This window comes from Armigeres subalbatus, chromosome 2 (genome assembly GCF_024139115.2).
Source record: "Armigeres subalbatus isolate Guangzhou_Male chromosome 2, GZ_Asu_2, whole genome shotgun sequence".
Lineage (NCBI taxonomy): Eukaryota > Metazoa > Arthropoda > Insecta > Diptera > Culicidae > Armigeres > Armigeres subalbatus.
Genome location: NC_085140.1, coordinates 63,788,880 through 63,813,629, shown reverse-complemented (window position 1 = coordinate 63,813,629; position 24,750 = coordinate 63,788,880). Strand labels below are relative to the sequence as shown.

Here is a 24,750-nt window from a genome sequence, read left to right as displayed (position 1 = left end):
CTTTTGCCCTATATAATTTTTTTTCGTTTTAGCGTCTGATTTTTTTAAAATATTTTTCCAAGAAAGTCTTTCCAATTATTTTGGCGTATTCTTTTTAACTTCCTCTAAGAAATTATCACAAATTTTTACAAGAATTTCTTTTTAGTTTTCTTTGTCAGATTCTCAAGGATTTTTTCCAAAGTTTCCAGAAAATTATCCTGGAAATTCATTTTGAATTCATTTAACCGCAGCGCAATTTGTTTGAATTTATCTAAAACTGTATAATAAATTATCAGAATTTTGAATTTTCTCCCAGTAGATCTCGTGATTTTGGTTTCGGTTTTTCTTAATTGCGATTGTATACTATTGTATTTCTCTCTGAAAAATCTTCCTAATTTCACCGAAAATTGATATACTCCATTCTCGCTTCCGTGATTATCACGGAAAATGCTTCGAAGGTAAAACAGGCATTTTCTCGGAATATTTTTTTTTTGCATATCCAAAGAGTTTTTGAAGTGCCATGGGAAATTCTTTGTAATTTCTACGAGAAGTTTTTTTTGTATAGCCACAGAAAAATCATTAAGATGTACACAATCAATCTATTTGAATTTTTCAAATGTACTTCTGAATTTCCGCTAACATTTGTTTTGGATTTCTGGGGAAATTCTATACAGTTTTTCTTAGAGTCAAATTGGCTATCATTTAAGAGCGGCTACTGCTCATTCACCTCATGACAGAGATAAAATAGTTAAACACGAATCTGAACACTTTATCTACATCTGGCAACACCGGTCCTAGTCGTCCACCTACGATGTCGGGGGCAAAATCACTTCAAACTCGAACCGATCGTTAGTGTCATTCTACATTCCCTTGCTGTTCTGTGCAACAAACGGGTGCGTAAGTATCACCATTCGCGAGTTCGTTCCTCCGTTCAGATTCAAAGATTGTCGTCCCACTTTTGATGGAGACAGAGAAACCGCTGTTCATCTCAACTTTACATTTCCCCACTCTTGCTTTTACTTATCGTCTTGCTACTATTCTTCTGCTCTGATCCCAGCTGTAGTACTTCTATTTTCGAATCATCATTCTCCACTACTTCTACTACTGTTTCTCCCCCCGCAAAACCACAACCCTAATCTCTCCCGGTCGTGATCATATTTTCCTTCGATCGACAACCACAACAACAGGAGGAAAATCTCTATTCGCTTCCATTTGGCAGCAGCGTTTCGATATGTTCCCTAATTTCCTGCACCGCTGCCGGTTGCCTATTCGAAGATCCCTGCAATAATCACAGAGAGAAACTCCATCAGCAACCGGTGGCAGCCCTACCGAAACCGAACACTACGACGACAGTCAGTTGACGTTATTTATCTTCTCGGTGTTCCAATTTTGTGTAAAATTTAATTATAATATTTAAAAATAGATAAATTACAACGAAGACCAGTAAGTCTTCGTCTCCGCCGTCGTCGGCAGGCTGCATGGCTCAGATGTTTGCGTGTCTTCCAAGTGTCGCGTAACAGCGCAGGCGTCGTTGTCTACCAAAGTCGCCGCCGTTCGTTGCAGTCCACAGCAGCAGCTGGCGAATCGTGATTTATGACTGCACCGAGTCCGAGCTTACAGCAGGGCAGGGTGGTAGTTTGGAGGAACATGTCGTCACTAAACGCGAGCGCACCCACCTGTGCAGCAAATGAGAGTGGTTCATTGATTAGTTTGTTAATGGCTGCCGTGTGGGATCAAAGTTGAATGACTTGTGCTCATCATCCCGTTGTAATGGGGCGAGCATGATGGTTCGTCCCTGACGCCGTCGTCCACCCACTATCATTCATGTGTTGTGTTGAAGCTGTGTAGCGTAGTGCGGCGGGGAGGCAAACGACCACAGATGCAGCCAAAACAGTCCCGAACTCCGCGATCGTGAGTGCCCGCCGTGCCGTGGCACTCACCGAGGAAGGTCGAAAAATGAAAATTCTCATTTTTCCCGTTTTCATTTTAGTTCTTCTACGAATACGGCAGAGCGCAATTGGTCATAGACGAGGCATTCCTGAAGGATGCTGGTGTCTACACGCTGACTGCCAAGAATATCGCCGGTGAAAAGTCCTGCTCGTGTAATGTTGTTGTGAAGGGTCGTCTACCGAACGAAACGTCCGATTCCGAATTAGCCAGTGATATGGAACCAGTGAAGCCGTCCGTCCAGCTCCAGCTGAAGGACGTATCGGTGTTTGAGGGCAAGCCGGTACGCCTGGATTGTGTGATCGTCGGTCAGCCGGAACCGGAAGTGATCTGGTACCATGGTGATCGTCCTGTGAAGGAGTCCACCGATTTTCAGCTGCTTTTCCAAGGAGATCACTGTTCGCTCGTGATCCGCGAAGCATTTCTAGAAGATGCTGGCGAGTATCGTGTTGTCGCTATTAATAGTGCTGGTGAAGCTTCGAGTAAGTGTAATGTGATTGTGACACCGTTGAACATAGCGGAACCAGCAGTACGCCAGCCAGCCGAGCGTGTCCTGCCAACGTTGGGGGCGCCACCCAGGTTCGAACGACTTCTGAGTGATATCCTTGCAGCGGAGGGTGAAAAGTGTCAGTTTGAATGCGCCGTCAGCGGCGATCCCCGACCAAACGTAAAATGGTACGTGAACAATCGTGAAATCCTAGAAAATCCGCGTGTTCATTCGTTGTATCGCGAAGACGGTGTTGTGAAACTGGTGATCGAACAGGTGTTCCCCGACGATAAAGGCGTTTATACGGCCAAAGCCTCCAATCCATCCGGAGAGGCCAAGTGCTTTTCCAACCTAATTGTGAAATCGATTAACGCGCCCGAGTTCGAATCTGTTCCGGCGTTCCTCAGTGATAGCGTGGTATGCCCAACATTCAAGGAACTGTTCGCCGACCGTGTTGTGAAGTTGCATGAATCAACTAAATTTGAGTGCATTGTGGTGGGTAAACCCCAGCCGAAGATCAAGTGGTTCTTCAACGATCAACCAGTTCAAGGACATGATTTCCTTGTGTCAACTAGTGGGGAACGCCAAGTGCTTACCATCCCGGAAGTATCACCGGAATTGGCTGGAAAAATCACATGCTATGCGGAGAATGAAGCTGGAAACGCGCAATGTGTGGCTTATGTGCGATTAGCTGAATCTTTCGGAGCATTACTGCCCTTGCAGCCGCTGGTTACGGCTGAATCAATGCTCCAAGTTGACAACAGTGGATCGTCTTTTGTGACACTCCAGAAGCAGGTGACCACTTCTTCCTCGTCTTACTCCTCCTCGACGTTGGTCGAGAATGGAGTATCTCAATCCGAGGTTCACTCGAAATCGGCCCATCTGGATCGATCGTTCAAGCAAGTCGGTGCCCAAGCTCCAGAGATCGCCGAAAGCAAGCAGTTTTCGCAGTTCCATCAGTCGAACAATCTGCCTCCGCTGATTCAACAAGAAACTTCGATCCTCAACATCGCTAACAACAACGCTTCTGAGATGCATGAAACCATCATTGCCAACTCTGGCCAAATCAGTACTGGCAAGCCGGCTAGACGCAGTTCAGCACCACGCTTCGTATCTCCTTTCAATGGCAAAATCGTTGATCAAGGCGCCGATGTCGTGTTCGAAGGAATTGTCGATGGCTACCCCTCACCCGAAGTGAAAGTCACGAAGAACGACGTAGAGCTCTATCCAGATGGCGAACGCATCACCGTCGCCTATTCACTCAACAAAATTATAGTTGAGCTAAAGAACGTCTCGACAAACGACGCAGGACGTTACACCGCGACAGCATCAAACGCCGCCGGCGCTTCATCCACCACAGCCGATTTGGTCGTCAAGAGTAAGGATTCAACTCGTTACCGACATCCTTATTGTTGCATCTATTATTATCTATCTTCTTCCTTCTTCTTCTCCTTCTTCCTCTGCTACAGAGTCTATCTTTCCACCAGTATTTGGGCGCCGTCTGCAGGCTCAGAGTGTCCAACGTGGTGAACGAATTATTCTAGACGCCGAAGTAAGTGGAACACCTGATCCAACTGTCACTTGGTTCAAGGACAATCGTCCGGTGCAAGAAGCTCTCCGACCAGGAAGCTACACGCTGCAACAGGTTGGCCCCACCTGTAAGTTAATCTTCGAACAGATAGATTTCGCCGACGCCGGCAAATTTATGGTCGTGGCCCGCAATACGGGTGGTGAAGCACAGAGCATTGCCGACATTGCGGTCATGGAAGCGGAACAGCCGCAACCACATCCGCAGAAACATGTGTCCTTCGTTGACGTGCCAGAGCCGCAGGTAAATATGCGATTCAAAACGCGTGTGATGAAACGATTATCAACTTTTGGGGTAGTGGTTGGATAAATAGAGAAGATTCAAGCTCCATCGTAGTGAAGTTTCTGTGATTTAATGAATATAGTTTCCATACCATTGTCCTAACATTCACATTTCCGTCTGTGTCATTTCTTTTCTCACCATCATCTCTTTGTCTCATATTCAACTGTCATCAAACGATCAATATTCCATCAAATCATACAACAGCCACAACCATCGGGTGAAAGCATACCCGTCGAGTCTGGCTTCACCGCTCGTCAAGAATTTTCCGCCGAATCCAAACTACAGGGTCCCATCACAGAGTCAACCATCGTCACCGAAACACGACGCACCACTGAAGCTACCATGCGGATGGAACACAAAGTCAACTTTCCCGATCTTCCAGTCACTTTCTCACAGCGTACACAAACTCCAACAATTCCTCTCCGATCAGAAGGAACTATGGTACAGACCGACGTACAAACAAGCGCTACTAACACAGACCAGGTAGCGACACGCACTGACGCCACACAGACACCATCATCAGCACCACCTATACCAGCCAAATCAGTGGCCTCACAGACACCCCCACAGGTGGAACCAAAACCTCAGCCAGAAGAACTCAAAACCGAAACGAAGCGTAATGCGTTCCAGTTCTTCGAAAAAATCGCCACCAACGGAACAGCGGCACCACCACCAATGGTTCCAAAACCCACCTCATTTAAACCACTCAAACAACCTCAGGTTGCGATCGATCAAACACACCAGCTGGTAGGTGAAGAGAAACTCATTTATAACGCGTTCACCCCCGGTCAAGATATTCGAAGCTATCAGCCTCCGGAACCTCACATTTCATCTGATCCGAATAGCACTTTGCAATCCAAAACAACTACGACCACTACCACTAGTAGTAGAAGTAGCTATCAAGCAACGCAACGTGTCGACCTTCTTAAGCCTCAGGGCGTAACGATTCCGACTCCTCCAATATACCATCAAGAACCGCACCCTCCAATCACCGAAACACACCCGCACCAACCAATTCCGAAACCCGACCCAGTTCCGAACCCTCTCCAAATACCCACAATCATTGCAACTCCCGATGCACCGCCCATTTGTCGACCTCATCCAGAGCGAGCACGCAGCTCGTCTCCTCGACCTTCAGCCGAAGCCATCGCAATGGAGAAACTTTGGACTACTCCAAAAACACCTGGCTTCGGTACACTACCACGCACTAGACCATCATCTGCTACTCCTTATGTTCGTAAACATTCGCTCGTAGAGGATAGTGAAAGCTCAAAGCCTAAATCCAAATTTCAGCCAATGCAGAGCAGCTTCTTTAGCCAGCAACAGCATCATCAGCAACAGCAGATGATGTACTCATCCTATTCGTCGACGCACCAGTTGCAGGCTTCAAATTTATCTCAACAGCAGTACTCGCAAAGCATGCAGTATCAGCCGTACAAGCCATCCGAATCACTTCCGGCACCTCAGGATCCGCTGCCAGCCATACAAACACCTAAGCCGTTGTTTGCTCCAGCTCCACAACCAGCTCCTCAACCATTCAAGCCCGCTGTTCCTCAGCAAACCTTTACTCCTGCACCGACTATAGCTCCTGCTCCATTTAAGCCGGCTCCTCCTCAGCAAACAACCTTCACTCCTGCGCCAGCTCCAGCCCCTGCTCCATTCAAGCCGGCTCCTCCTCTTCAACAATCCTTCACTCCCGCTCCTCCCCTTCAGCAATCCTTCACTCCTGCTCCAGTTCCAGTACTTGATGCACAATTCACTCCAGTGCATCACTCTCTAGCTGCGTCCTCCACCGGTCCTTCGTTTATTTCTGGACCATCCTATAATCAGACCCCACAACCATTCAAACCTCTGCCTCCACCTTCCATTACTCCAAGTCAGCAAAACTACTCACCACTGGAGTTCCAACCGTTTGTTCCTGCCCCAGGACCTGTAGCAGCTTCAGTTCCACAGTTTACACCAGCCCCTGTCCCAGAGTTCATCCCAACACCAATTCCAGCACCAGCTGTTCCCATCCCCCAGTTCACTCCCGCTCCTGCTCCTATCCCACAACAAACCTTCTATCCCGAACCGATCTATCAACCGCAACCCATCCAGCAGCAGCCTCCTCAGCAACCTCAGCCACAACAACAACCGATCTATCAACCGCAACCCATCCAGCAACAACCTCCTCAGCAACTCCTGCTGCAACAGCAACAGCCGCAACAGCATTCGGAGTTCGTACATCATCAGCAATTGCAACAGTACCACCTGCAGCAGCAACACATGGAAGAAGAGGTCTACAAGAAGAAGTCCGTCAAAGAAACCAAACAGCTGTTTGAACAAACAATCAAACAGCAGGACCTCAGATCTCCACGCATGATCCAACAGGTCGGAACCCTTCAGTCGCCAACCCGTCCAATGACTCTGCCACCCGACTTCGGGTACACCCCGGCCGAGATTGGACTTGAGCCTGGACCGCAACCCACGATGGGCTACGTTCCGAAGCAATCGAACGAACGCAAGAGCTCCTACTATCGTGAGAAGATCGAACAGTCGCTGTTTGAGAGCATGGATAAAGTACCGGAACGTGTTCCGGCTGGCGGTGTCAAGATTATCCCGCCGAGCCCTCGGAAAAAGTCACAGACCCCGGGACAGTCAGATACCGCCGGGATGACTCCTGGTTCGTTCGAACAGCCGCCGGAAGCAAAGAGTACGCCCACCGTGGCCGCAAAGAGTCCATTCACGGCCACCGAGAGTGAATGTGAGAGTGACTTGGACGTGAGCAAAAAGGTGAATGGAGTCAGTTCAGGCTATCTGGCTGATACGGAAGAAGTTCAAAAAACAACGGTGGTATCGTTCAGTGAAGAAAAAACGGAAAGCTTCAGCAGCAAGACAGAAAGTGTCGTAGTCAGCTCGTCCACCGAAGCTGTTGAACAGCAAGAGCAACAGGAACAGAAGGTTGAATCAGTCGAATCAAAGGTCGAGAAGGTTGAGGACGCTGCACCGGCTGTTCAACAAGAACAACAACAAGAACCATCGGAGCCAGCTGTCAGCGCTGCCGAAGAGGTTACCAAGGTTCGAAAAATGCTTGACAGCTATTGATTGATGTTTGAGTGCGTGATCGTGCGTGACTTGTCTCGTCCCGACTCCAAATTGGGAGCCATTTTTAAGTTGCTTTTGCATGCCAATTATTATGATTTTTTGCTTTTTCCACCCACAAATTTGAACAGATGATCGTAACCCTAGCAAAGAGCGAGTAAGTGCTAACAAAACAAAAAAAAATCAGACCAAACCGAAAGCCAAATCGATCTATGTCAAAGATTTATTTTTACTTCCTACCCCAAGATCAGCTCGACGCGGCAGCAGCCAGCGTCACCATCGAGCAAACCCAGACTGCGCGCGCAAAAATAACAAAACGAGAATCACCATTCCCCACGTCTTATCGACGCGGGCGTTCAAAGACGACAACGACGACGAATTCGACGCTTTTTTGCAATTTGTGTGTCAATGTGAAATTCCTGGCTTGAATTGTTGCGCTTTGCAAATTTCTGTTTCTAATTGGCTGTTGTGTTTTCTTCCTCTTTTTTCCGATTTCATTCTATTGATTTTCCTATGTAGCAATCCGCACCGGTTCAAGAAGAAGGACCGAAGAACTTCCTGGCGAACGACGACTTGCCGGACGATTTACAACCGGTAAAAGTGCTTCCAACAGAGGAACCACTGCCCACATTGAAGCATGTTCCAGTTCCAGCTGCCGTTCAGCCTGTGCAAGAGCCGGAGCCTGTAGTCGAGCAAGTGCCGCTGATCCAAGAACAGCCTGTTGTGGAACCTGCACCTGTTCCGAACGTTACTGCCCAACAGAATGGCTATCCATCCGCTAGTGATTACGAGAGCGATTTCGAAAAGAAGACCATCCCGGCCTGGCAACCATCCCAGGTAACACCAGTCGAGTCAGGCTATAAGCCCGTTCATCCAGTGTTCAATCCACCAAAACCACACGAAACAGGGCCAGCAGCGCCACCACCGTCAGTATTCGATCCGATTGACAAAATCCAACCAACGACTCTCCAACAGCCTAAACAGTTTATTGAAAAAATCGAAAAACCCACACCAATCAATTACTCCCAAAGCTCCTCTACCAGTCAACAGCAATCTTCCTCCTCCTTCCAATCCTACCAAACACAAACCTTCCAACAACAACAGCAACACCATGTCTCTTTCCCACCCATCGAACCAACTCCAGCTCTGTACTATACGTCTGTCACTGGGCAGCCTGTTCATAATACGATCGCAACTGAAACGTCCAACACTCTGCATATGAAGGAATCTACTGAAACCAGCAACCGGGTGGTCAACATGTCGCAAACGCAACGAGTCGTCAACTTGGAATCTGCAAATCAATTCCTGGGTCAGAGGCCGGGTCGTTTCACTCCTGGTGAGTTGCGTGAAAGTGACTACGAATCCGATGGATCCCGCATCCGTCCGCTGTGGACTCCACATCCGTCCGACAGTGACGAACCGTACTTCCGGAGTGTGCGACCGCAATTCAAACAGCCACGTTCTGCCAGCGTGCCTCGGACCGGTGAACACATCCAAACTCCCATGGAATTCGACACTGGTCCAGTGTTGATGCCGTCGAAGATCGAAATCGCCTCGAGTCTAGCCTCAAGCCAAGCCTCGACGAACCAACAGAGCCAAGCGGTCGAATCCGTGGAAGTGCTGCAAACCCAAACGCTCGATCGCAAGTCGTCCTTCACGTCTAAGCGGCTTGCCACCTCGCACGTGTCCAATCTGCGCGATGACATGGCCGTCAAGGCCCACAAGGTTGCCCCCATCAACTACATCCAGAAGGCCACCAACCAGGCCGAAAGTATGTCCCAAAGCTTCAAGACCAAGGCGTACCATTTCACGAACGAAGTGATGACAGACATGCGGAAGACGCCGATCAAGCCCATCCTGAAGAACGCATTCGGCTACCAGGTGCCGGTTGTGCCGACCGTGGCGGTACCCAGCGCCACGACGCCAACTCCGGCGGCCGATGACAACGCGCAGGCCTACCGAGAGGAATCACGGGTGTCACAGTACGGTGAGTACCGAAATTTGCCACATTGTTTTTTATGATGTTGTTTCCAAATATTATATCGATGCAATCTGAACTGTGGGTGAACTGTGATTTTGGATGCAAGTTGGAGAAATTGGAACAATACTTTTTATTAAATTTTCATTAGGTTCGAAGGTAAAATATCAAAAATAAATTGAATTTATTATTCTAACATTAAAACAAAAAAAATGTAAGTATTCTTTATACACTAAAAAATTTAGCACTTTTTTGTGTGACATCGGCAAAAACGGAATTAATATTAGAAGACTGGAGTATTTATTGTTCAAATTGCCAACAAACCTGTTTTAAAGTTCTAAACTTACTATTCAAATGCTCAAACGGTGTCTAAATAACAGTTCTCGCTTAACTTTTCAAAAGGACCTAAGTAACATTTTTTTTCATGATTTAATTTGAATAGCGCAATCAACAGAACAACATTAAAACTATCGATTGCAGTATTCAAATTAAATCATAAAAAAATGTTACTTAGGTCCTTTTGAAAAGTTAAGCGAGAGTTAGTTATTCGATTACCAATTATTACACCTGTTACTACAAAATATACACAAAACTAAATGCATCTGTGGATATAGAATGAATTGCAATGCGAGGCAAAGATTTACATATGTAGATGGATTTTGGGATTCTAATAACATAATAAATCCAGAATAAATCACTTTCTGACTCCGAAAATTTCAACCGTTTACAAACAAAAACACTAGTGGGCCTTAAAATACGCACGACTTGTTTTTTGATAGATCATTTTTAGCTTTCTCTGGGCATCCGGGCAACGGAGAACAAAAGGGACTGGCAACAATGGGGAAGCAACTTATTACTCGTGCAGCGGATCGACGAGAAAAAACTGCAACGTCGACCAATCACGGATTGGGGAGATCAAAATACATAAGCACCAGCTGATTTTGGAATTGGGTAAAGTGCCCAATAGTGGACCTCCAGCCTATAGCGGACCCTCCATCCATTTTTCATTATTACAGCACAATGTAAACATTTTGCTATGAAATTCCATTGGGAGAACCTACCTTACAGTCCTATGGTTTGATTACATGCATTGGAAATGCTACGGAAAGCAAAATTAGATGATTTTTTACAATTCTATAAAGAATAAACACGAGAGTGTCCATTATAGGAATATTTTGGGGGTCCATAATAGGGAAGAAGAACGTCCCGAAACGGAACATAGAAATCAAATCTAGACCAACATTTGAAAAGGGCGTAACAGTCAAATTTTTTTCTTCTGATTCTTCGTCTAGATATAAAGCTATATATGTGGACGAAGAATCAGAAGGAATAAATTTTGGCTGTTACGCCCTTTTCAAATGTTGGTCTAGAAATGAAGTGTCGACTATAGGGAAGCAATTTCCTATTATGGACCCCCAGGGGGTCTACTATAGGGCAAATTCAGTTTGACTTTAAAATGTCAATTTAAACGAATAACGTCGTGTATTTGAGTGTTTTATGAATGTATCGTGAAGAGGAGATGCAGAACTTGGTGTTAGATATCAAGCAGAATTAATATGCTAAAAATGTCTACTCCTTATGACAGGAAGAGCAAAATTCCGCTACTAAGACAAATAAGACAAATAAGACAAATAAGACAAATAAGACAAATAAGACAAATAAGGCAAATAAGACAAATAAGACAAATAAGACAAAAAATTCCCCAGCAAAACGAATTTCCAAGAAAATTCAAAACAATTTCCGTAAAAAATCTCAAGGAAAATCATAAGAATATACCGAGGAAAAACCAAGAAATTTCGATGAAATTCCGAACAATTTCCAGGAGAAATTCCGAAGAAATGTCCAATAATATTCAAAAGAATTTCCCGTGGAAATACATAAGCAATTTCCGAGGAAGTCTGAAAAATTTCCCGACAAAATTTCGAAAAATACCCCTAGGAGATACCAAAAAGTTCCAAAAAATTTCCCGGAGAAATTCCAGACAAATATATGTGATGGAATTCGGCTTTACAGTCTCAAAATTGTTCAAACAATAATGTTTTAACTGCCCGACGTTTCGGCTGTGTTTGGCAGCCTTAGTAAATTAGTAAAACTAATTTCCCCCAGAAGAAGGCTGCCAAACACAGCCGAAACGTCGGGCAGTTAAAACATTTTTGTTTGAACAATTTTGAGACTGTAAAGCCGAATCCCATCACATTCCAGACAAAAATTCCCCAGTAAAAGCCAGAGAGTTTTCCATCAGATTCCGAAGAATTTTCCGAGGAAATGTCGAAGAATTTCCCGAGGCAATGTCAAAGAATTTTCCGAAGAAATTTCTAAAAAAAATAGTGGCGAAACTTCGAAGAATTTTTCGAGAGATTTTAGAAGAATTTCATGAGGACATTTCGAGTTTCCGACGAAACTCCGAAGAGCTTCTCGAGAAAATTCCGAATATTTTTTTCAGGACAACTCAAAGAATTTCCCAAAAAATTCCGAAGATTTAAAAAAAATCCCACTTAGTCACCGGAGGAAATTCCAGAAGCTCCCGAAGAATTTCCCAAGGAAATTTGAACGAATACCCCAAGAATATAAAAAAAAAATCCCTCGCAAATTCCATAGATTTTCCCGAGCACTCTTCAAAGAATTTCTCGAGAAAATTCCAAAGAATGCTTCGAGAATTTTTCGATACACTTTCTAAGGAAATTCCGAATTGTTTTCATTGTGACATTCCAAAGAATTTATCGAGAAAACTCAGAAGAATCTTTCGAGAAAATTCTAGAGAATTTTCCGTAAGAATATATAGCTTTATATTCATTTTTGTGGGTAATTTTTAGTCTTGCATAAAAAGACAATTTCGGCATTCATTCAAAGCTTATTTTGATTATTAGAGCTTTTCGGTTACTTTAACATTGGGAATTATAAATCTATTTGATTGAGCACAATTTTTGGCAACCAACCAGTTGGTCATCAACCTTTGTGCTTCCCAGGATTTCAATTTGTTGTGGTACAGTATGATATACCGCAGAAAGGTTTTGAGCCAATAAACTGTGTGTTTGAACCTCGTTTCGCAAGCTAGTCTGCCTTTTCCAGTATGCAGTATGCTTAAAACTAGTGGGATAACTTTCTTGTTTTCTAATATTTTTCATGGATATAGGGAGAAAAGAGTGAAATGGAGCGATTGTACGCGTTTGTTACATTCAGAAACGCTAATTCGTAGAGCTTTTACGTAGTGGCCTTTAATTAAGTGCCATTTGGAGTCCCTTTTTCCCATTGTGAAAAAATGTATATGATTCGTTTGTCCAGAATTAGGTAATGAAATTAGGATCCTTGGTGGCCATGTGGATGTGGTTCCTACTTTAAAAGTAGGTGTTTGTTCGGTATCAGGAAACAGTTATTGTGATTCCTTTTTTGAAAGTAGGTGCTTACTTGGATTAAGTCAATAGTAGAAGATCTTCTCTTCCTTGGTAGTAGATCTGCCGTTTTGTTTGTCCGTCCTTCCGAAAAATGTCTACCATCAGTCTAAATTTATCAGAACATATTCTCGACCTACTTTATCTATGTAAAAAATACATCGAATAACCAGGTCTCTTCCAAAGTTTCAAATTACGCCAAATGATCGTTATGCCAAATGACCCACTCTTGTGTTGGAGTTCAAAATTATGCCAAATGTCCATTTTGCCGAATGACCGTTGTGCCGAATGGTCTTCATGCCAAATGGAGTTATGCCAATTGACCCACATTGGAACTTGCATTTCGTGTTTTGTTCTGGTGCTGGTGCGAGCTCGTGACATCGGCATTAAATCCTTGCCATGATATTCAGCAACTCACCACCTTGAGAAATCACATTTTCACCGCGGTGAACACTGGTGAGGAATTTTCATCTCGGTCTGCTAGGCAAGGCAGAAAATATCAAAACTCTGCGTTGAACCCGATCGTACGTTTCGATTGAGTTTTGACCCTTTTTTGGCAAAATTATTTTTCGGCGAACTACAGAGGAAGGGTCGTTTGGCCGAATGCCACTAGGCCGAACAAACCATCTGGCCGAAACTCATTTGGCCGAACGGGTCATTTGGCCGAGAAGGTCATTTGGCAGAAATAGGACATTTGGCCGAATAGGTCATTTGGCCGAATATGACATTTGGCCGAATAGGACATTTGGCTCAAAAGGTCATTTGGCCGAATAGGACATTTGGCCGAATAGGTCATTTGACCGAACATGTCATTCGGTCGAAAAGCTTATTGAAAAGTGAGAAATGAGGTGTGAAAAATGAGACGTCTCACTTCTTAATACTTATTTCCTACTACTCACTGGGAAAAAAGAGTAGTGCTAAGTGGGTAGTGAGACGTCTCACTACTCACTTCGCGCTTCTCACTATTTACAGTGAGAAGTGAGAAATGAGGAGTGAAAAATGAGGCGTCTCACGTCTCACTCTTTGTTTCTCACTTCTCATTGTAAAAAATGAGAACCGCGTAGTGAGTAGTGAGACGTCTCACTACCTACTTTGCACCACTCACTTTTCATAGTTAGAAGTGGGAATTAGGTAGTGAGCAGCAGGATGTCTCAATTTTCTCACCTCATTTCTCACTTTTCAACTGACCTATTGGGCCACAATTTTCTCATCTCATTTCTCACTTTTCAACTAATCTATTCGACACTTGTCAAGGTACAATCAAGTGGTGGGATTAAATGGGATAGTACGAACTCGTCTTATGACAAGTGAAGACATTCCACTAAAAAGCTCAAAATAATTTTCTTAACAAATGTCCTATTCGCCCAAATGACCTATTCGGCCAAATGTTCTATTCGGCCAAATGTTCCATTCGGCCAAATGTTCTATTCGACCAAACGTCCTATTCGGCCAAATGTTCTATTCCACTATTCCATTAAGTACACGAACGTATTCCCAATTATACAACAGCTACCCTTGCGGGAAGTTGTTCCATGACCAGCTAATAACGATGGGATATCAGTCAAATCCCCGTATCCATCGAATCTGCTTTGGCAATATTTCACACCTTTTCTCTCTACCCAACTATGTGTATCAGATTTGAACAACAGTCGGTTGCGTTTAGAACACAAACATGTGCTTCTATTTTGTCGTATTGAGGCGGGTTTACTTCTGCAACGACAATAGAGGCGCGCTTGCGACAATATGTCACTTGTTTGCATTAAGGCTCAAGACTCCATCACAATGTTTTGAAAATTGATGACTGTATCACTTGTTTGTAATAGTGATGCAATTGGTACGGAAAAATGCAGCAGCGATAAATAAAATGTTGTTTACAACTGAGGTGGGTGGAAATGGGGTGGTAAAAATATGTCAGCTGATGCATAATGTTGCCAGACTTGACGAATTGTTTATTTTATATCATAAGACATGTTCATGGTGTATCAAATATATGGGTATTTATCGGTTTAATTTTTTTTTATACACCACTTGGAATGTAATAGAAGCTTACGTAACATCTTTAAATATTTATTTTTGGTTTTATTGTTCAATCCGACAAACAGCAATGATTTTTTCCAATAAATAAATCTGGCAACTGTGAAGAGATGATTATTTTCTTGTGTATGCACATCTTTGTTTGCGTGTTGGCTGGCGTATACGTTGTATTGTTCGGATTGAATGAAGTCGCATCGCGTAGATTTTGTACTCACCATTTCACTTATTGCGCTAGTGAATTTGAGTCTTCCGCATTTTATTGCATTCACAATACGGTCGTCAAATTTGTCTCTCACTTCGATTTTTGCAAAGCAGTTTTCAACAGTTTTTGAGCGTGAAGTGAATTAATTGGTAGTCAAGGTTGACGAAAAATCTGAAACTCAGTTAGTGAATATGTTTTAGGAGTGATAAAATCGAAGAAACAATGGGAAAAGATCCAGTGAAAAATCAAGTGAGTGTGTATGTGTTCGATCCGAACGTTCGAATGTTAGTATGCGTTCGATGAACATACGAATATCGGCCTTGAAAAAACGCAGTTTTCAGCGTTTTTCCAGCAATTCCTCAGTAATTGCTAGTTTTGATAAGTGAAAAATTAATATGGAAATGCCATGAATATATTATGATGGAGAGTAAGTCCGTAAATAGACCCAAAATATTGAATTTGGTTCAACATTTTGTTAGTATTAGTGCGGATTCGAATATAGTCATCGTCATTATTGGATTGATTACGATTTATAGAGCCTTAACCGCCATCACAAACTAAGTCTCCCAAGATTGCATGCAGATACGACGATTTAGTGTAACTATCAACATTACGGAATTATATAAAATAGTCATGTCTAATGAGCAGATTGAAGTCGTTCAAAGTTATTCTCATCCTGCTATTTTCCATTTGCTGACAAAACCGAAAGAGCAGGATAGCAGAAACTTCGAGCGACCTCAACCAGCCCTTGAGACATGACTAATATGTGGTAATAAGACTCATCTGGAACCGCACTTCTGCACTGCAATAAATACCACATGACAATTTCGTCGGTACCAGTGGAAATGGGCATTCATTTTAAACATGTGGTCCACAATGATTGAACAAGCATTGAATATACAACATGCTGACAAGGGTCGAGAAATGATTTAAAAATGGCACTTATTGTTATCAAATTTATTATGAAAAAAGGTTCCGTTTACAGTAAATAAAACTTTGAATAGAGAAATTCAGATAACAATAAACTTACATTCATATTATTCGACGAATAATTCCGAAACGAATCATCACCGAAATCAAGTGTATTCGCGAAATTTAAGTGTGTATTTCATTTAGGAATAAAACCAAGAATTAGGGAAAATAAACCCATTTGTGTAATCCGCACAATTATGTTCATCGCTTTCGTCGCGCTGAATTTGCATCCAACATCGCAGTTCTCCCTGGTCACTGCTGGGCGTTACCCATAAAATAAACGCAGTAAAAACGGTTTGCGTAAACAATGACCCCACAGGCGAGCGTCTCAAATTGCATTTATTTTCGGATCTACATTCCCTTCTTTGAGCTCCATCACTATCTCCTGCCATCGTTTATGCAACAAATTTCCAATTTTCTCATTTTTTTTGTTTTTATTTGACTTGTTTCGTTTCTATTCTTGCCGCCTTTCAAACCTGTATGATTTGCTTTGATTTGTTTCAATTTTCTTTGAGTTTGAACTGTGAGCGTTTTTGTTTCATCCTACCACAAACCGTTGTCATTTGGTTGAGTTTTCGTGCGATTTTCGTCCGTCATTCATTGTTCGAACCTTTCCCCCAATGCCCACCATCATTCGTTCGTACAATTTTATAAATAACTCCTCATTTTCTTTTTCGATTACAAAATATGTCTTCGTAATGTTCGTTCGCATTCATACTGTCGCCTTTCTGCCGGGATGCAATAAAACAACAACAACAACACATTCGGCCCGATCTTCGTGAAATGAAAAATTAAATCCCACCGTAAATCACCGGCTTGTATAATCCATGTCATAACTGTCCTTCGACAAATCAAAAAAAATCACACCCATCGAATCCAACAACAAAATTGCCTTTGCACCGGCACAGGCACCAAACACGTCGACCCGGACACCGGAATCATCTACTTCAAGTACGATTTCGGCTACGAGTTTGGAATCATTTTCCCGGGCGAAGGCCACCGGATCGTTGCCGGTGCAAGCCGCAACAGCAACCAAAGGCAGCTCACCAACAACACCAAACAGAAACACCCACTCTATCAAAGCGGATCTCCATTCGGTCCATCGGGGGCCACTTCCGTGGAGGTTCCGGTCATTCATGAACGCACCAAAGACTACACCCGTAACTGTAGCCCCACGCCATTCAGGCGGTCGGCCTCGGTTCCGGCACCGGAACTGCAGGCCAGCCGTTACAACTACCAGTCGACTCCGCCGTGCAGCTATCCGATGAGAATCGGACGACCGGGCAGTTCTAGTGGGCGTTCGACGCCTCGAGTTGGCTACTTTAGGCCGTTGTCCCGGTGCAGCACTCCAGGTTAGGGGGTCGTCACCTGTGTCCTGTGTCTCACTGTCTTTGTCGGAATGTTGTAATGGATGTCGTTAGTTCTGTCTGGCTCGATGTTTACCCTAACCAGTGCTTTCGTGGTATGGCCCTCGACGTTGAATGATTCGTTTTCCGTAATGGGCCTCCATCACTGCTTTTTCGACGTGCTTCCATGTTCGATGATTGATGACAAATGACTACTACCATTAACGAATGTGTTGTGTTGAAAAATTAGTCCTAATATTAAATTTAACCCGCTTCGTGTGATACGTATTGAAATTTATCTAATACTAGCTTTATGTACCCGGCCTTGCTCGGAATTGCCAGTTTGATTCGCAGTTTTTTTTCACAATCGGAAAATGAATAAACCAATTGGTCAACAGGATAATTGCGTTTTCTTATCGATACTTCATCATTTGATCAGAAGAAGGCAGATTTCATTTGAAAACATTGACTGATTTTGAAGAAGGGAGCAAACCCATATTCGCCATATTCCGGGCAAACGTTTATTTCTAAAGAAGGAAAACATCCACCGATGCCTTATTCCGGGCAAACGTCTATTTTCAAAGAAGGGATCACATTCACCATCCAGAAGGAAACACATTAATCATTGCTTGTCACTGGGCAAACCATAATTTCGATAAATGGTTAAATTGATCGATAACTAAACAATACAATAATGGGTTCAGAAGTTAGGCTGGAGCATACACACAAACATACAAACATTGAGTTTTATATATCTCGGGTACTTATTCAAAGGACGTATGTGATTTTGTAAACAAAGATGCATACGTCGATTTGTCAAATATGATGGCACTCCTACGCAAACCAACACAACGAACGTGTAGCCGAAACCTCCCCTACCTGTATGTGGCGATGGTTTGCGTGGGAGTGCTATCAGATTGCAGAAATCAACGTTTAAATTTTTGTTTACAAAATCACATACGTCACATCACTGAATAAGTATCCGAGATATATAGATAGCTAATAGCTATATGTATCCGGCTTTGCTAGGGACTGAAAAGTAAATTATTCAATTAAAATGTCCAATGCTGTAGCACAAAACCCACAGAGGTAGATCTACCGCTCATAGAATTGTTCCTTTGTATCAATCTATTTTTATATATTTGTTTGGCCCTTCTACCTTTTCAATAAACATCTTCCAAAAATAGAGAATAAGTGTACCAAATCTGGTTGTAATTTATCCTGGGAGTTACACTGAATTGCTCATTTTTTAAAGACAACCCCTTCCCCCATAATTTTTCCCCAATGACCCTCCCACCTCCTTTGTTATCTTCTCCTTGGGATAGAAAATGTGTACACCAAATTTGGTTGAAATCGGTCCTGGGAGTTAGGTGTTACACTGAATTGCTCTTTTTCTAAATACAACCCTTCCCCCTTACCCTCCCTTTTTCCCAATGATCATCCTTTGTTATTTTCTTCTTAGGATAGAGAATGTGTGTACCAAATTTGGATGAAATCGGTCCAGGGGTTCAAAATATACACTGAATTGCTTGTTTTCTGAACAATACCCCTCCCCTCAGACCCCTCCCTCTTTCCCAAATTACACTTCCATATGATCGACTACTCTTAGTGAATATGTGTACAAAATTTGGTTGATATGGGTACTGGGGGTTGGGAGTTACACTGAATTGCTCGTTTTTATAAAGACAACCCCTCCCCCCATACCCTCCCTATTTTTACAATGATCGCCCCACCCCCTTTGTTATCTTTTCTTTAGGATCGAGAATTTGTGTACCAAATTTGGTTGAAATCGGTCCAAGGGTTCAGAATTTACTCTGAATTACCTGTTTTCTGAACAATACCCCTCCCTCCAGATCCCTCCCCTTTCAAAGATTACACTCTCATATGATTGTTTCCTTATATTGAATATGTGTACAAAATTTGGTTGAAATCGGTCCTAGGAGATGCAAGTTACACATAATTGTTCGTTTTCTAAACAAAACCCCTCCCCCTTTTCTAAATGACCCTCCCACCCCCTTTGTCAACTTCCCCTGAGGATAGAGAACGTGTGTACCAAATTTGGTTGAATTCGGCCAAGTGGTTCAGAAGTAGTTAGCGAACATACATACATAGATTGATTTTTATATATATAGATTAATTAATAGAATATACACAATATCACAATGGAACACAATATCACATATATGTATACCTAACAGCGCAGACCGAAACAGCGTTTCATTAATATACTTAGATACACACATTCCCATAATAATGCACATTTTGTGTAAATTTTATAGCAGCTCCGTACAAGATAGTGAAGATAATATGATACGTTTGAAATAATTGATGAAACATAACCTAGATTTCATTTTTATAGAATTAGTCATTCGGCCGTAAAAAGTCATTTGACCAAATAAGTCATTTGACGTTCAGTTATCATTTCTCAATCATCTTTCTCACTTCTCACTGCGAAAAATGAGAAATGTGAAGTTAGAAATGATGAGTAAGAAAAGAGGCATCTCACTTCTTACTTCGCTCTTCCCAAGTGAAATGTCATATTTCTCACTTCAAACTTCTCATTGTGAAAAGTGAGTAATGCAAAATGAGAAGTGAGACGTTTCCTTATCCTTTTTAAAAGTGAGAAGTGAGACGTATCTTTCCTAACTTCATACCACTCATTAATCACTAATCACTGTAAAAAGTGAGAAATGTGAAGTAAGTAGTGGGACGTCTCACTTTTCACTAATAATTTCTCATTTTTCACTTTTTACTGCAAAGTAGGAAGAGCGAAGAAAAAGAGGATGACGCATCTCTTTTCATTCATCATGTCTAACTTTTCATCTCTCACTTTTCGCAGTGAGAAGTGAGAAATGAGACGTCAAATCGGCCGAATAGTTTCGAAATTGAGAAATTATTGAGTCGTACGACCAATTCGGCCGAATTACTTATTCGGCAAAATGACTTGTATATGGTGTGGTTTTCGGTAAAACGGTCCTTGCCCTTCAAATATAGACCGTTCCGATAATTATAAATACACTTTATATACCAATCGACTCAGCTCGTCGAACTGTACACATGTCTGTCAGTCCGTGTGTATGTTTGTGTGTATGTGTGTGCACACAAAACCCAGAAAACATTAGCCACTTTTTCATATAATAATTCTTAACTGATTTGCTCGCACTTGGGACAAACCCTGGTTGATCACTATTGAATTTAATCTCGATCGGTCGATGCGTTCAAAAGTTATGAAGAAAATGGTGTGTTGAACCATATAAGCTTGGTTGGTTGATTCGCTATACAGCGTTTGCAAGACCCGTAATGTAGGCAATTGTTTATGATGTGTATCACACCAAGACGAAACAAACTATTGAATCGAGAAAGGCATCGTCACCGCTAGGTAGATTAATCTGCAACGTTGCACATATTCAGGCAATCCCAGATAACGTGCTTGATGTCTTACTAATCATCACCATATTCGCATTGATTGCAATAGGAGGAAGGGTCGTTTGGTCGTAACCCATTCGGCCGAAAGCCATTTGACCGAATGCCCCTAGGCCGAACAAACCGAAAGGCCGAAACCCATCTGGCCGGAAGGGTCATTTGGCCGAAAGGGTCGTTTGACCGAAAGGGTCATTTGGCCGAAAGGGTCATTAGACTGCAAGGGTCATTTGGCCGAAAGGGTCGGTTGGCCGAAAGGGTTGTTTGGCCGAAAGGGTCATTTGGCCGAAAGGGTCATTTGGTCGAAAAGGTCGTTTGGCCGAAAGCGCCATTTGACCGAAAGGGTCGTTTGGCCGAAAGAGTCAATTGGCCGAATAGGATATTTGGCCGAATATGTCATTTGACCGAATAGGTCATTTGAAAAGTGAGAAATTAGGAATTAGAAGAGAGACGTCTCACTTCTCACTCTTCATTTCACACTTCTCCCTGTAAAAAGTGAGTAGTGCGAAGTGGGTAGTCAGACGTCTCGCTACTCACTTCGCACTACTCACTTTTCACAGTGAAAAGTGAGAAATTAGGATTGAGAAGAGAGACGTCTCACTTCTCACTCCTCATTTATCATTTCTTGCTGTAAAAAGCGAGAAGCGTGAAGTGAGTAGTGAGACGTCTCGCTACTCACTTCGTGCTCCTCATTTATTACAGTGAGAAGTGAGAAATGAGGAATGAGAATTGAAACGTCTCTCTTCGTAATCCTAATTTCTCACTTTTCAAATGACCTATTCGGCCAATTGACCATTTCGGCCTAATGACCATTTTGGCTTAATGACCCTTTCAGCCTAATGACTCTTTCGGCCAAATTACCATTTCATCCAAATGACCCTTTCGGCCAAACGACCCTTTCGGCCAAATGACCCTTTCGGCCAAACGACTCTTTGGGCCAAACGACCCTTTTGGCCAGGTGACTCTCTCGGCCAAATGGTATCGCCGAAAACCATTTCGCGGAATTTTTTTCGCGGTACGACATTTCGCGGAATGTACCAACTCTTCGAAACTTATTTCGCGGAATGCACGTTTTATCCGAAAGACTTTTCGCGGAATGTACCTTTCCACCGAAAGTCATTCCCCGGGATGCCATTTGATGGAATTCAGTTAGAATAATTATCACTGAAATACTTACTGAATACCGCTTAATTACATGCAATCCGGGCATTTTTTTTGCATTTAATGCAAATCCGAACCCGACCCGTTCCCGAGAATTTCGATTTGAATCCGAAATAATTTAATTATTTTAGCCCGCACACAATTTTTCCCCGAAAAATTCAAACTAGATATTTTCTGGTTCTCTTAAAATTGGAAAAAAATGTAAGCCCAAACAACAAACTAGCCTCACAATTTACAAAACTGAATAAAATAATTTGCAGTATTTTATTTCTCAAACCCGTACCCGACCCGAACCCGATATTGTAGTCATTTTTCAAACCCGAACCCATCGGGTACGGGTTCGACTCGACCGTATCTACCGCCCGTTATAAGACGAAAGGAGTTGCTAATGTTTTCTTTCAAAGAACACGTCTCCTGGTATAAGGCGAAGGGACGGGTAACGCCTTCTTTAAATGGATGCATCCGCCCGGTATAAGGAGAAAGGAGTTGATAATGCCTTCTTCAAAAGGAGTATATAGGTATAAGGCGAAGAGAGGGGTAACGCCTTCTTTAAATGGATGCATCTGCGAAAGGAGTTGGTAATGCCTTCTTTAAAAGAATGCGTCTTCCTGGTATAAGACGAAAGGAGTTGATAATGTATTCGTTAAATGGATGCATCTACTCGGTATTAGGCGAAAGGAATTGGTAATGCCACGGTATAAGGCGAAAGGAGTTGATAATGCCTTTTTTTAAAGAATGCATCTGCCCGGTATAAGACGAAGACAGGGGTAACGCCTTCTTTAAATGGATACATCTGCTCGGTATAAGGCGAAAGGAGTTGATAAGGCCTTCTCTAAAAGAATGCATCTGTCCGGTATAAGGCGAAGGGATGGGTAACGTCTTCTTTAAATGGATGCATCTGCCCGGTATAAGGCGAAAGGAGTTGATAATGCCTTCTTTAGATGAACGCGTCTGCCCGGTATAAGGCGAAAGGAGGGGTAACGTCTTCTTTAAATGGATGTATCTGCTCGGTATAATGTAGAGATGGGCATTCAGATCCGGAACCGTTAAAATGAGCCGGATCTTTGTTGTGAGTGAATGATTCACAGCTCACTTTTTAAAAGATCCGGATCACCAGATCAGCAAATTAACTAACCATTTGTAAGGAAATAACAAAACGAAAAGCTTATTGTGGGTTCTTTACACATATAATATATCCTTGTGAGCGTGAGAGCGGTGAATTTTGGCATGTACGGGTCGAAATCATGGTCCAGAATGCCAACCGTTTCACTATTTTGCATTCTCCTTACGTATTGTTCTAAAGATCCGATCCGTATGAAAGATCCGGATCATTAGACTGAATGACCCAGATCTGAACCGTTCAACTAAGTGATCCGTTTTGCCCATCTCTAGTATAATGGGCAATTGAAATTTTGAAAACTACTTCTAAATATTCTGGGAGGCTTTCCTTAGCCGTGCGGGAAGATGCGTGACTGCAAGGCAAGCCTATGCTGAATGATAGTCTCGTTAATCTCGTGTTAAACGAATGCAAAACAACCGCGAAAAGTTACAAACCGCCAAATGTTATTCCGCGAAATGTTCAACCGCGAAAATGAATTTCGCGAAACAGATTGTATAACATTTCCCCGAAAACTATTTCGCGGAATTCATTTTCGCGGTTGAACATTTCGCGGAATAACAATCGGCAGTTTGTAACTTTTCACGGTACGACATTTGGCGGTTTGTACCTTTTCGCCGAATGACTTTTGGTGGAATGTACCATTTCGCGGAATGCACCGTTTCGCGGAATATTGATAATAATAGCTTAGTGTTCATTCAGCATTTCCACAATTATTACCTGCTTACCTGCTAAGCCAAGTAACATGCATAAGGAAGGCCTCCAAGAATATGCAGAAGAAGTTTTCAAAATTTAAATTGCCTCTTACAAATCCTTTATTATATCTGGTAGACGGCCCAGATATAATGAAGGGATTATTTCCTCTCTGTACTTTGTTACGGATAGACGTTTTTATGAATAACTAGCTTTATGTACCCGGCCTTGCTCGGAATTGCCAGTTTGATTCGCAGTTTTTTTTCACAATCGGAAAATGAATAAACCAATTGGTCAACAGGATAATTGCGTTATCTTATCGATACTTCATCATTTGATCAAAAGAAGGCAGATTTCATTTGAAAACATTGACTGATTTTGGAAAAGGGAGCGAACCCATAATCGCCATATTCCGGGCAAACGTCTATTTCTAAAGAAGGACAAACATCCACCGATGCCTTATTCCGAGCAAACGTCTATTTTTAAAGAAGGGATCACATTCACCATCCAGAAGGAAACACATTAATCATTGCTTTTTACGTTGGGCAAACCATGATTTCGATAAATGGTTGAATTGATCGATAACTAAACAATACAATAATGGGTTCAGAAGTTAGGCTGGAGCACACACACAAACATACAAACATTGAGTTTTATATATCTCGGCAACTTATTCAAAACGACGTATGTGATTTTGTAAACAAAGATGCATACGTCGATTTGTCAAATATGATGACACTCCCACGCAAACCAATACAACGAACATGTAGCCGAAACCTCCCCCTACCTGTATGTGGCGATAGTTTGCGTGGGAGTGCTATCAGATTGCAGAAATCAACGTTTAAATTTTTGTTTACAAAATCACATACGTCACATACGTTGAATAAGTATCCGAGATATATAGATAGCTAATAGCTATATGTATCCGGCTTTGCTAGGGACTGAAAAGTAAATTATAGAATTAAAATGTCCAATGCTGTAGCACGAAACCCACAGAGGTAGATCTACCGCTCATAGAATTGAACCTTTGTATCAATATATTTTTATATCTTTGTTTGGCCCTTCCACCTTTTC

General features: G+C 42.6%; 1 protein-coding gene across 8 annotated transcripts in view; it reads left to right on the top strand.

Moving 5' to 3' along the window:
- The window catches only part of LOC134208759 (muscle M-line assembly protein unc-89), a 292,998-nt gene that overhangs the window by 174,052 nt on the left and 94,196 nt on the right, over positions 1-24,750 (top strand). For 2 of the 8 annotated variants that reach the window (XM_062684661.1, XM_062684660.1), the window contains exons 10-15: positions 1,970-3,791; positions 3,883-4,244; positions 4,488-5,030; positions 5,577-7,340; positions 7,884-9,351; positions 16,848-17,291. In XM_062684661.1, coding sequence (XP_062540645.1) covers positions 1,970-3,791; positions 3,883-4,244; positions 4,488-5,030; positions 5,577-7,340; positions 7,884-9,351; positions 16,848-17,291 — 6,403 coding nt within the window. Of the gene's footprint in view, positions 1-1,969; positions 3,792-3,882; positions 4,245-4,487; positions 7,341-7,883; positions 9,352-16,847; positions 17,292-24,750 lie in introns of all 8 variants that reach the window. The other 6 variants (XM_062684664.1, XM_062684662.1, XM_062684663.1 and 3 more) reach the window with 5 other exon arrangements.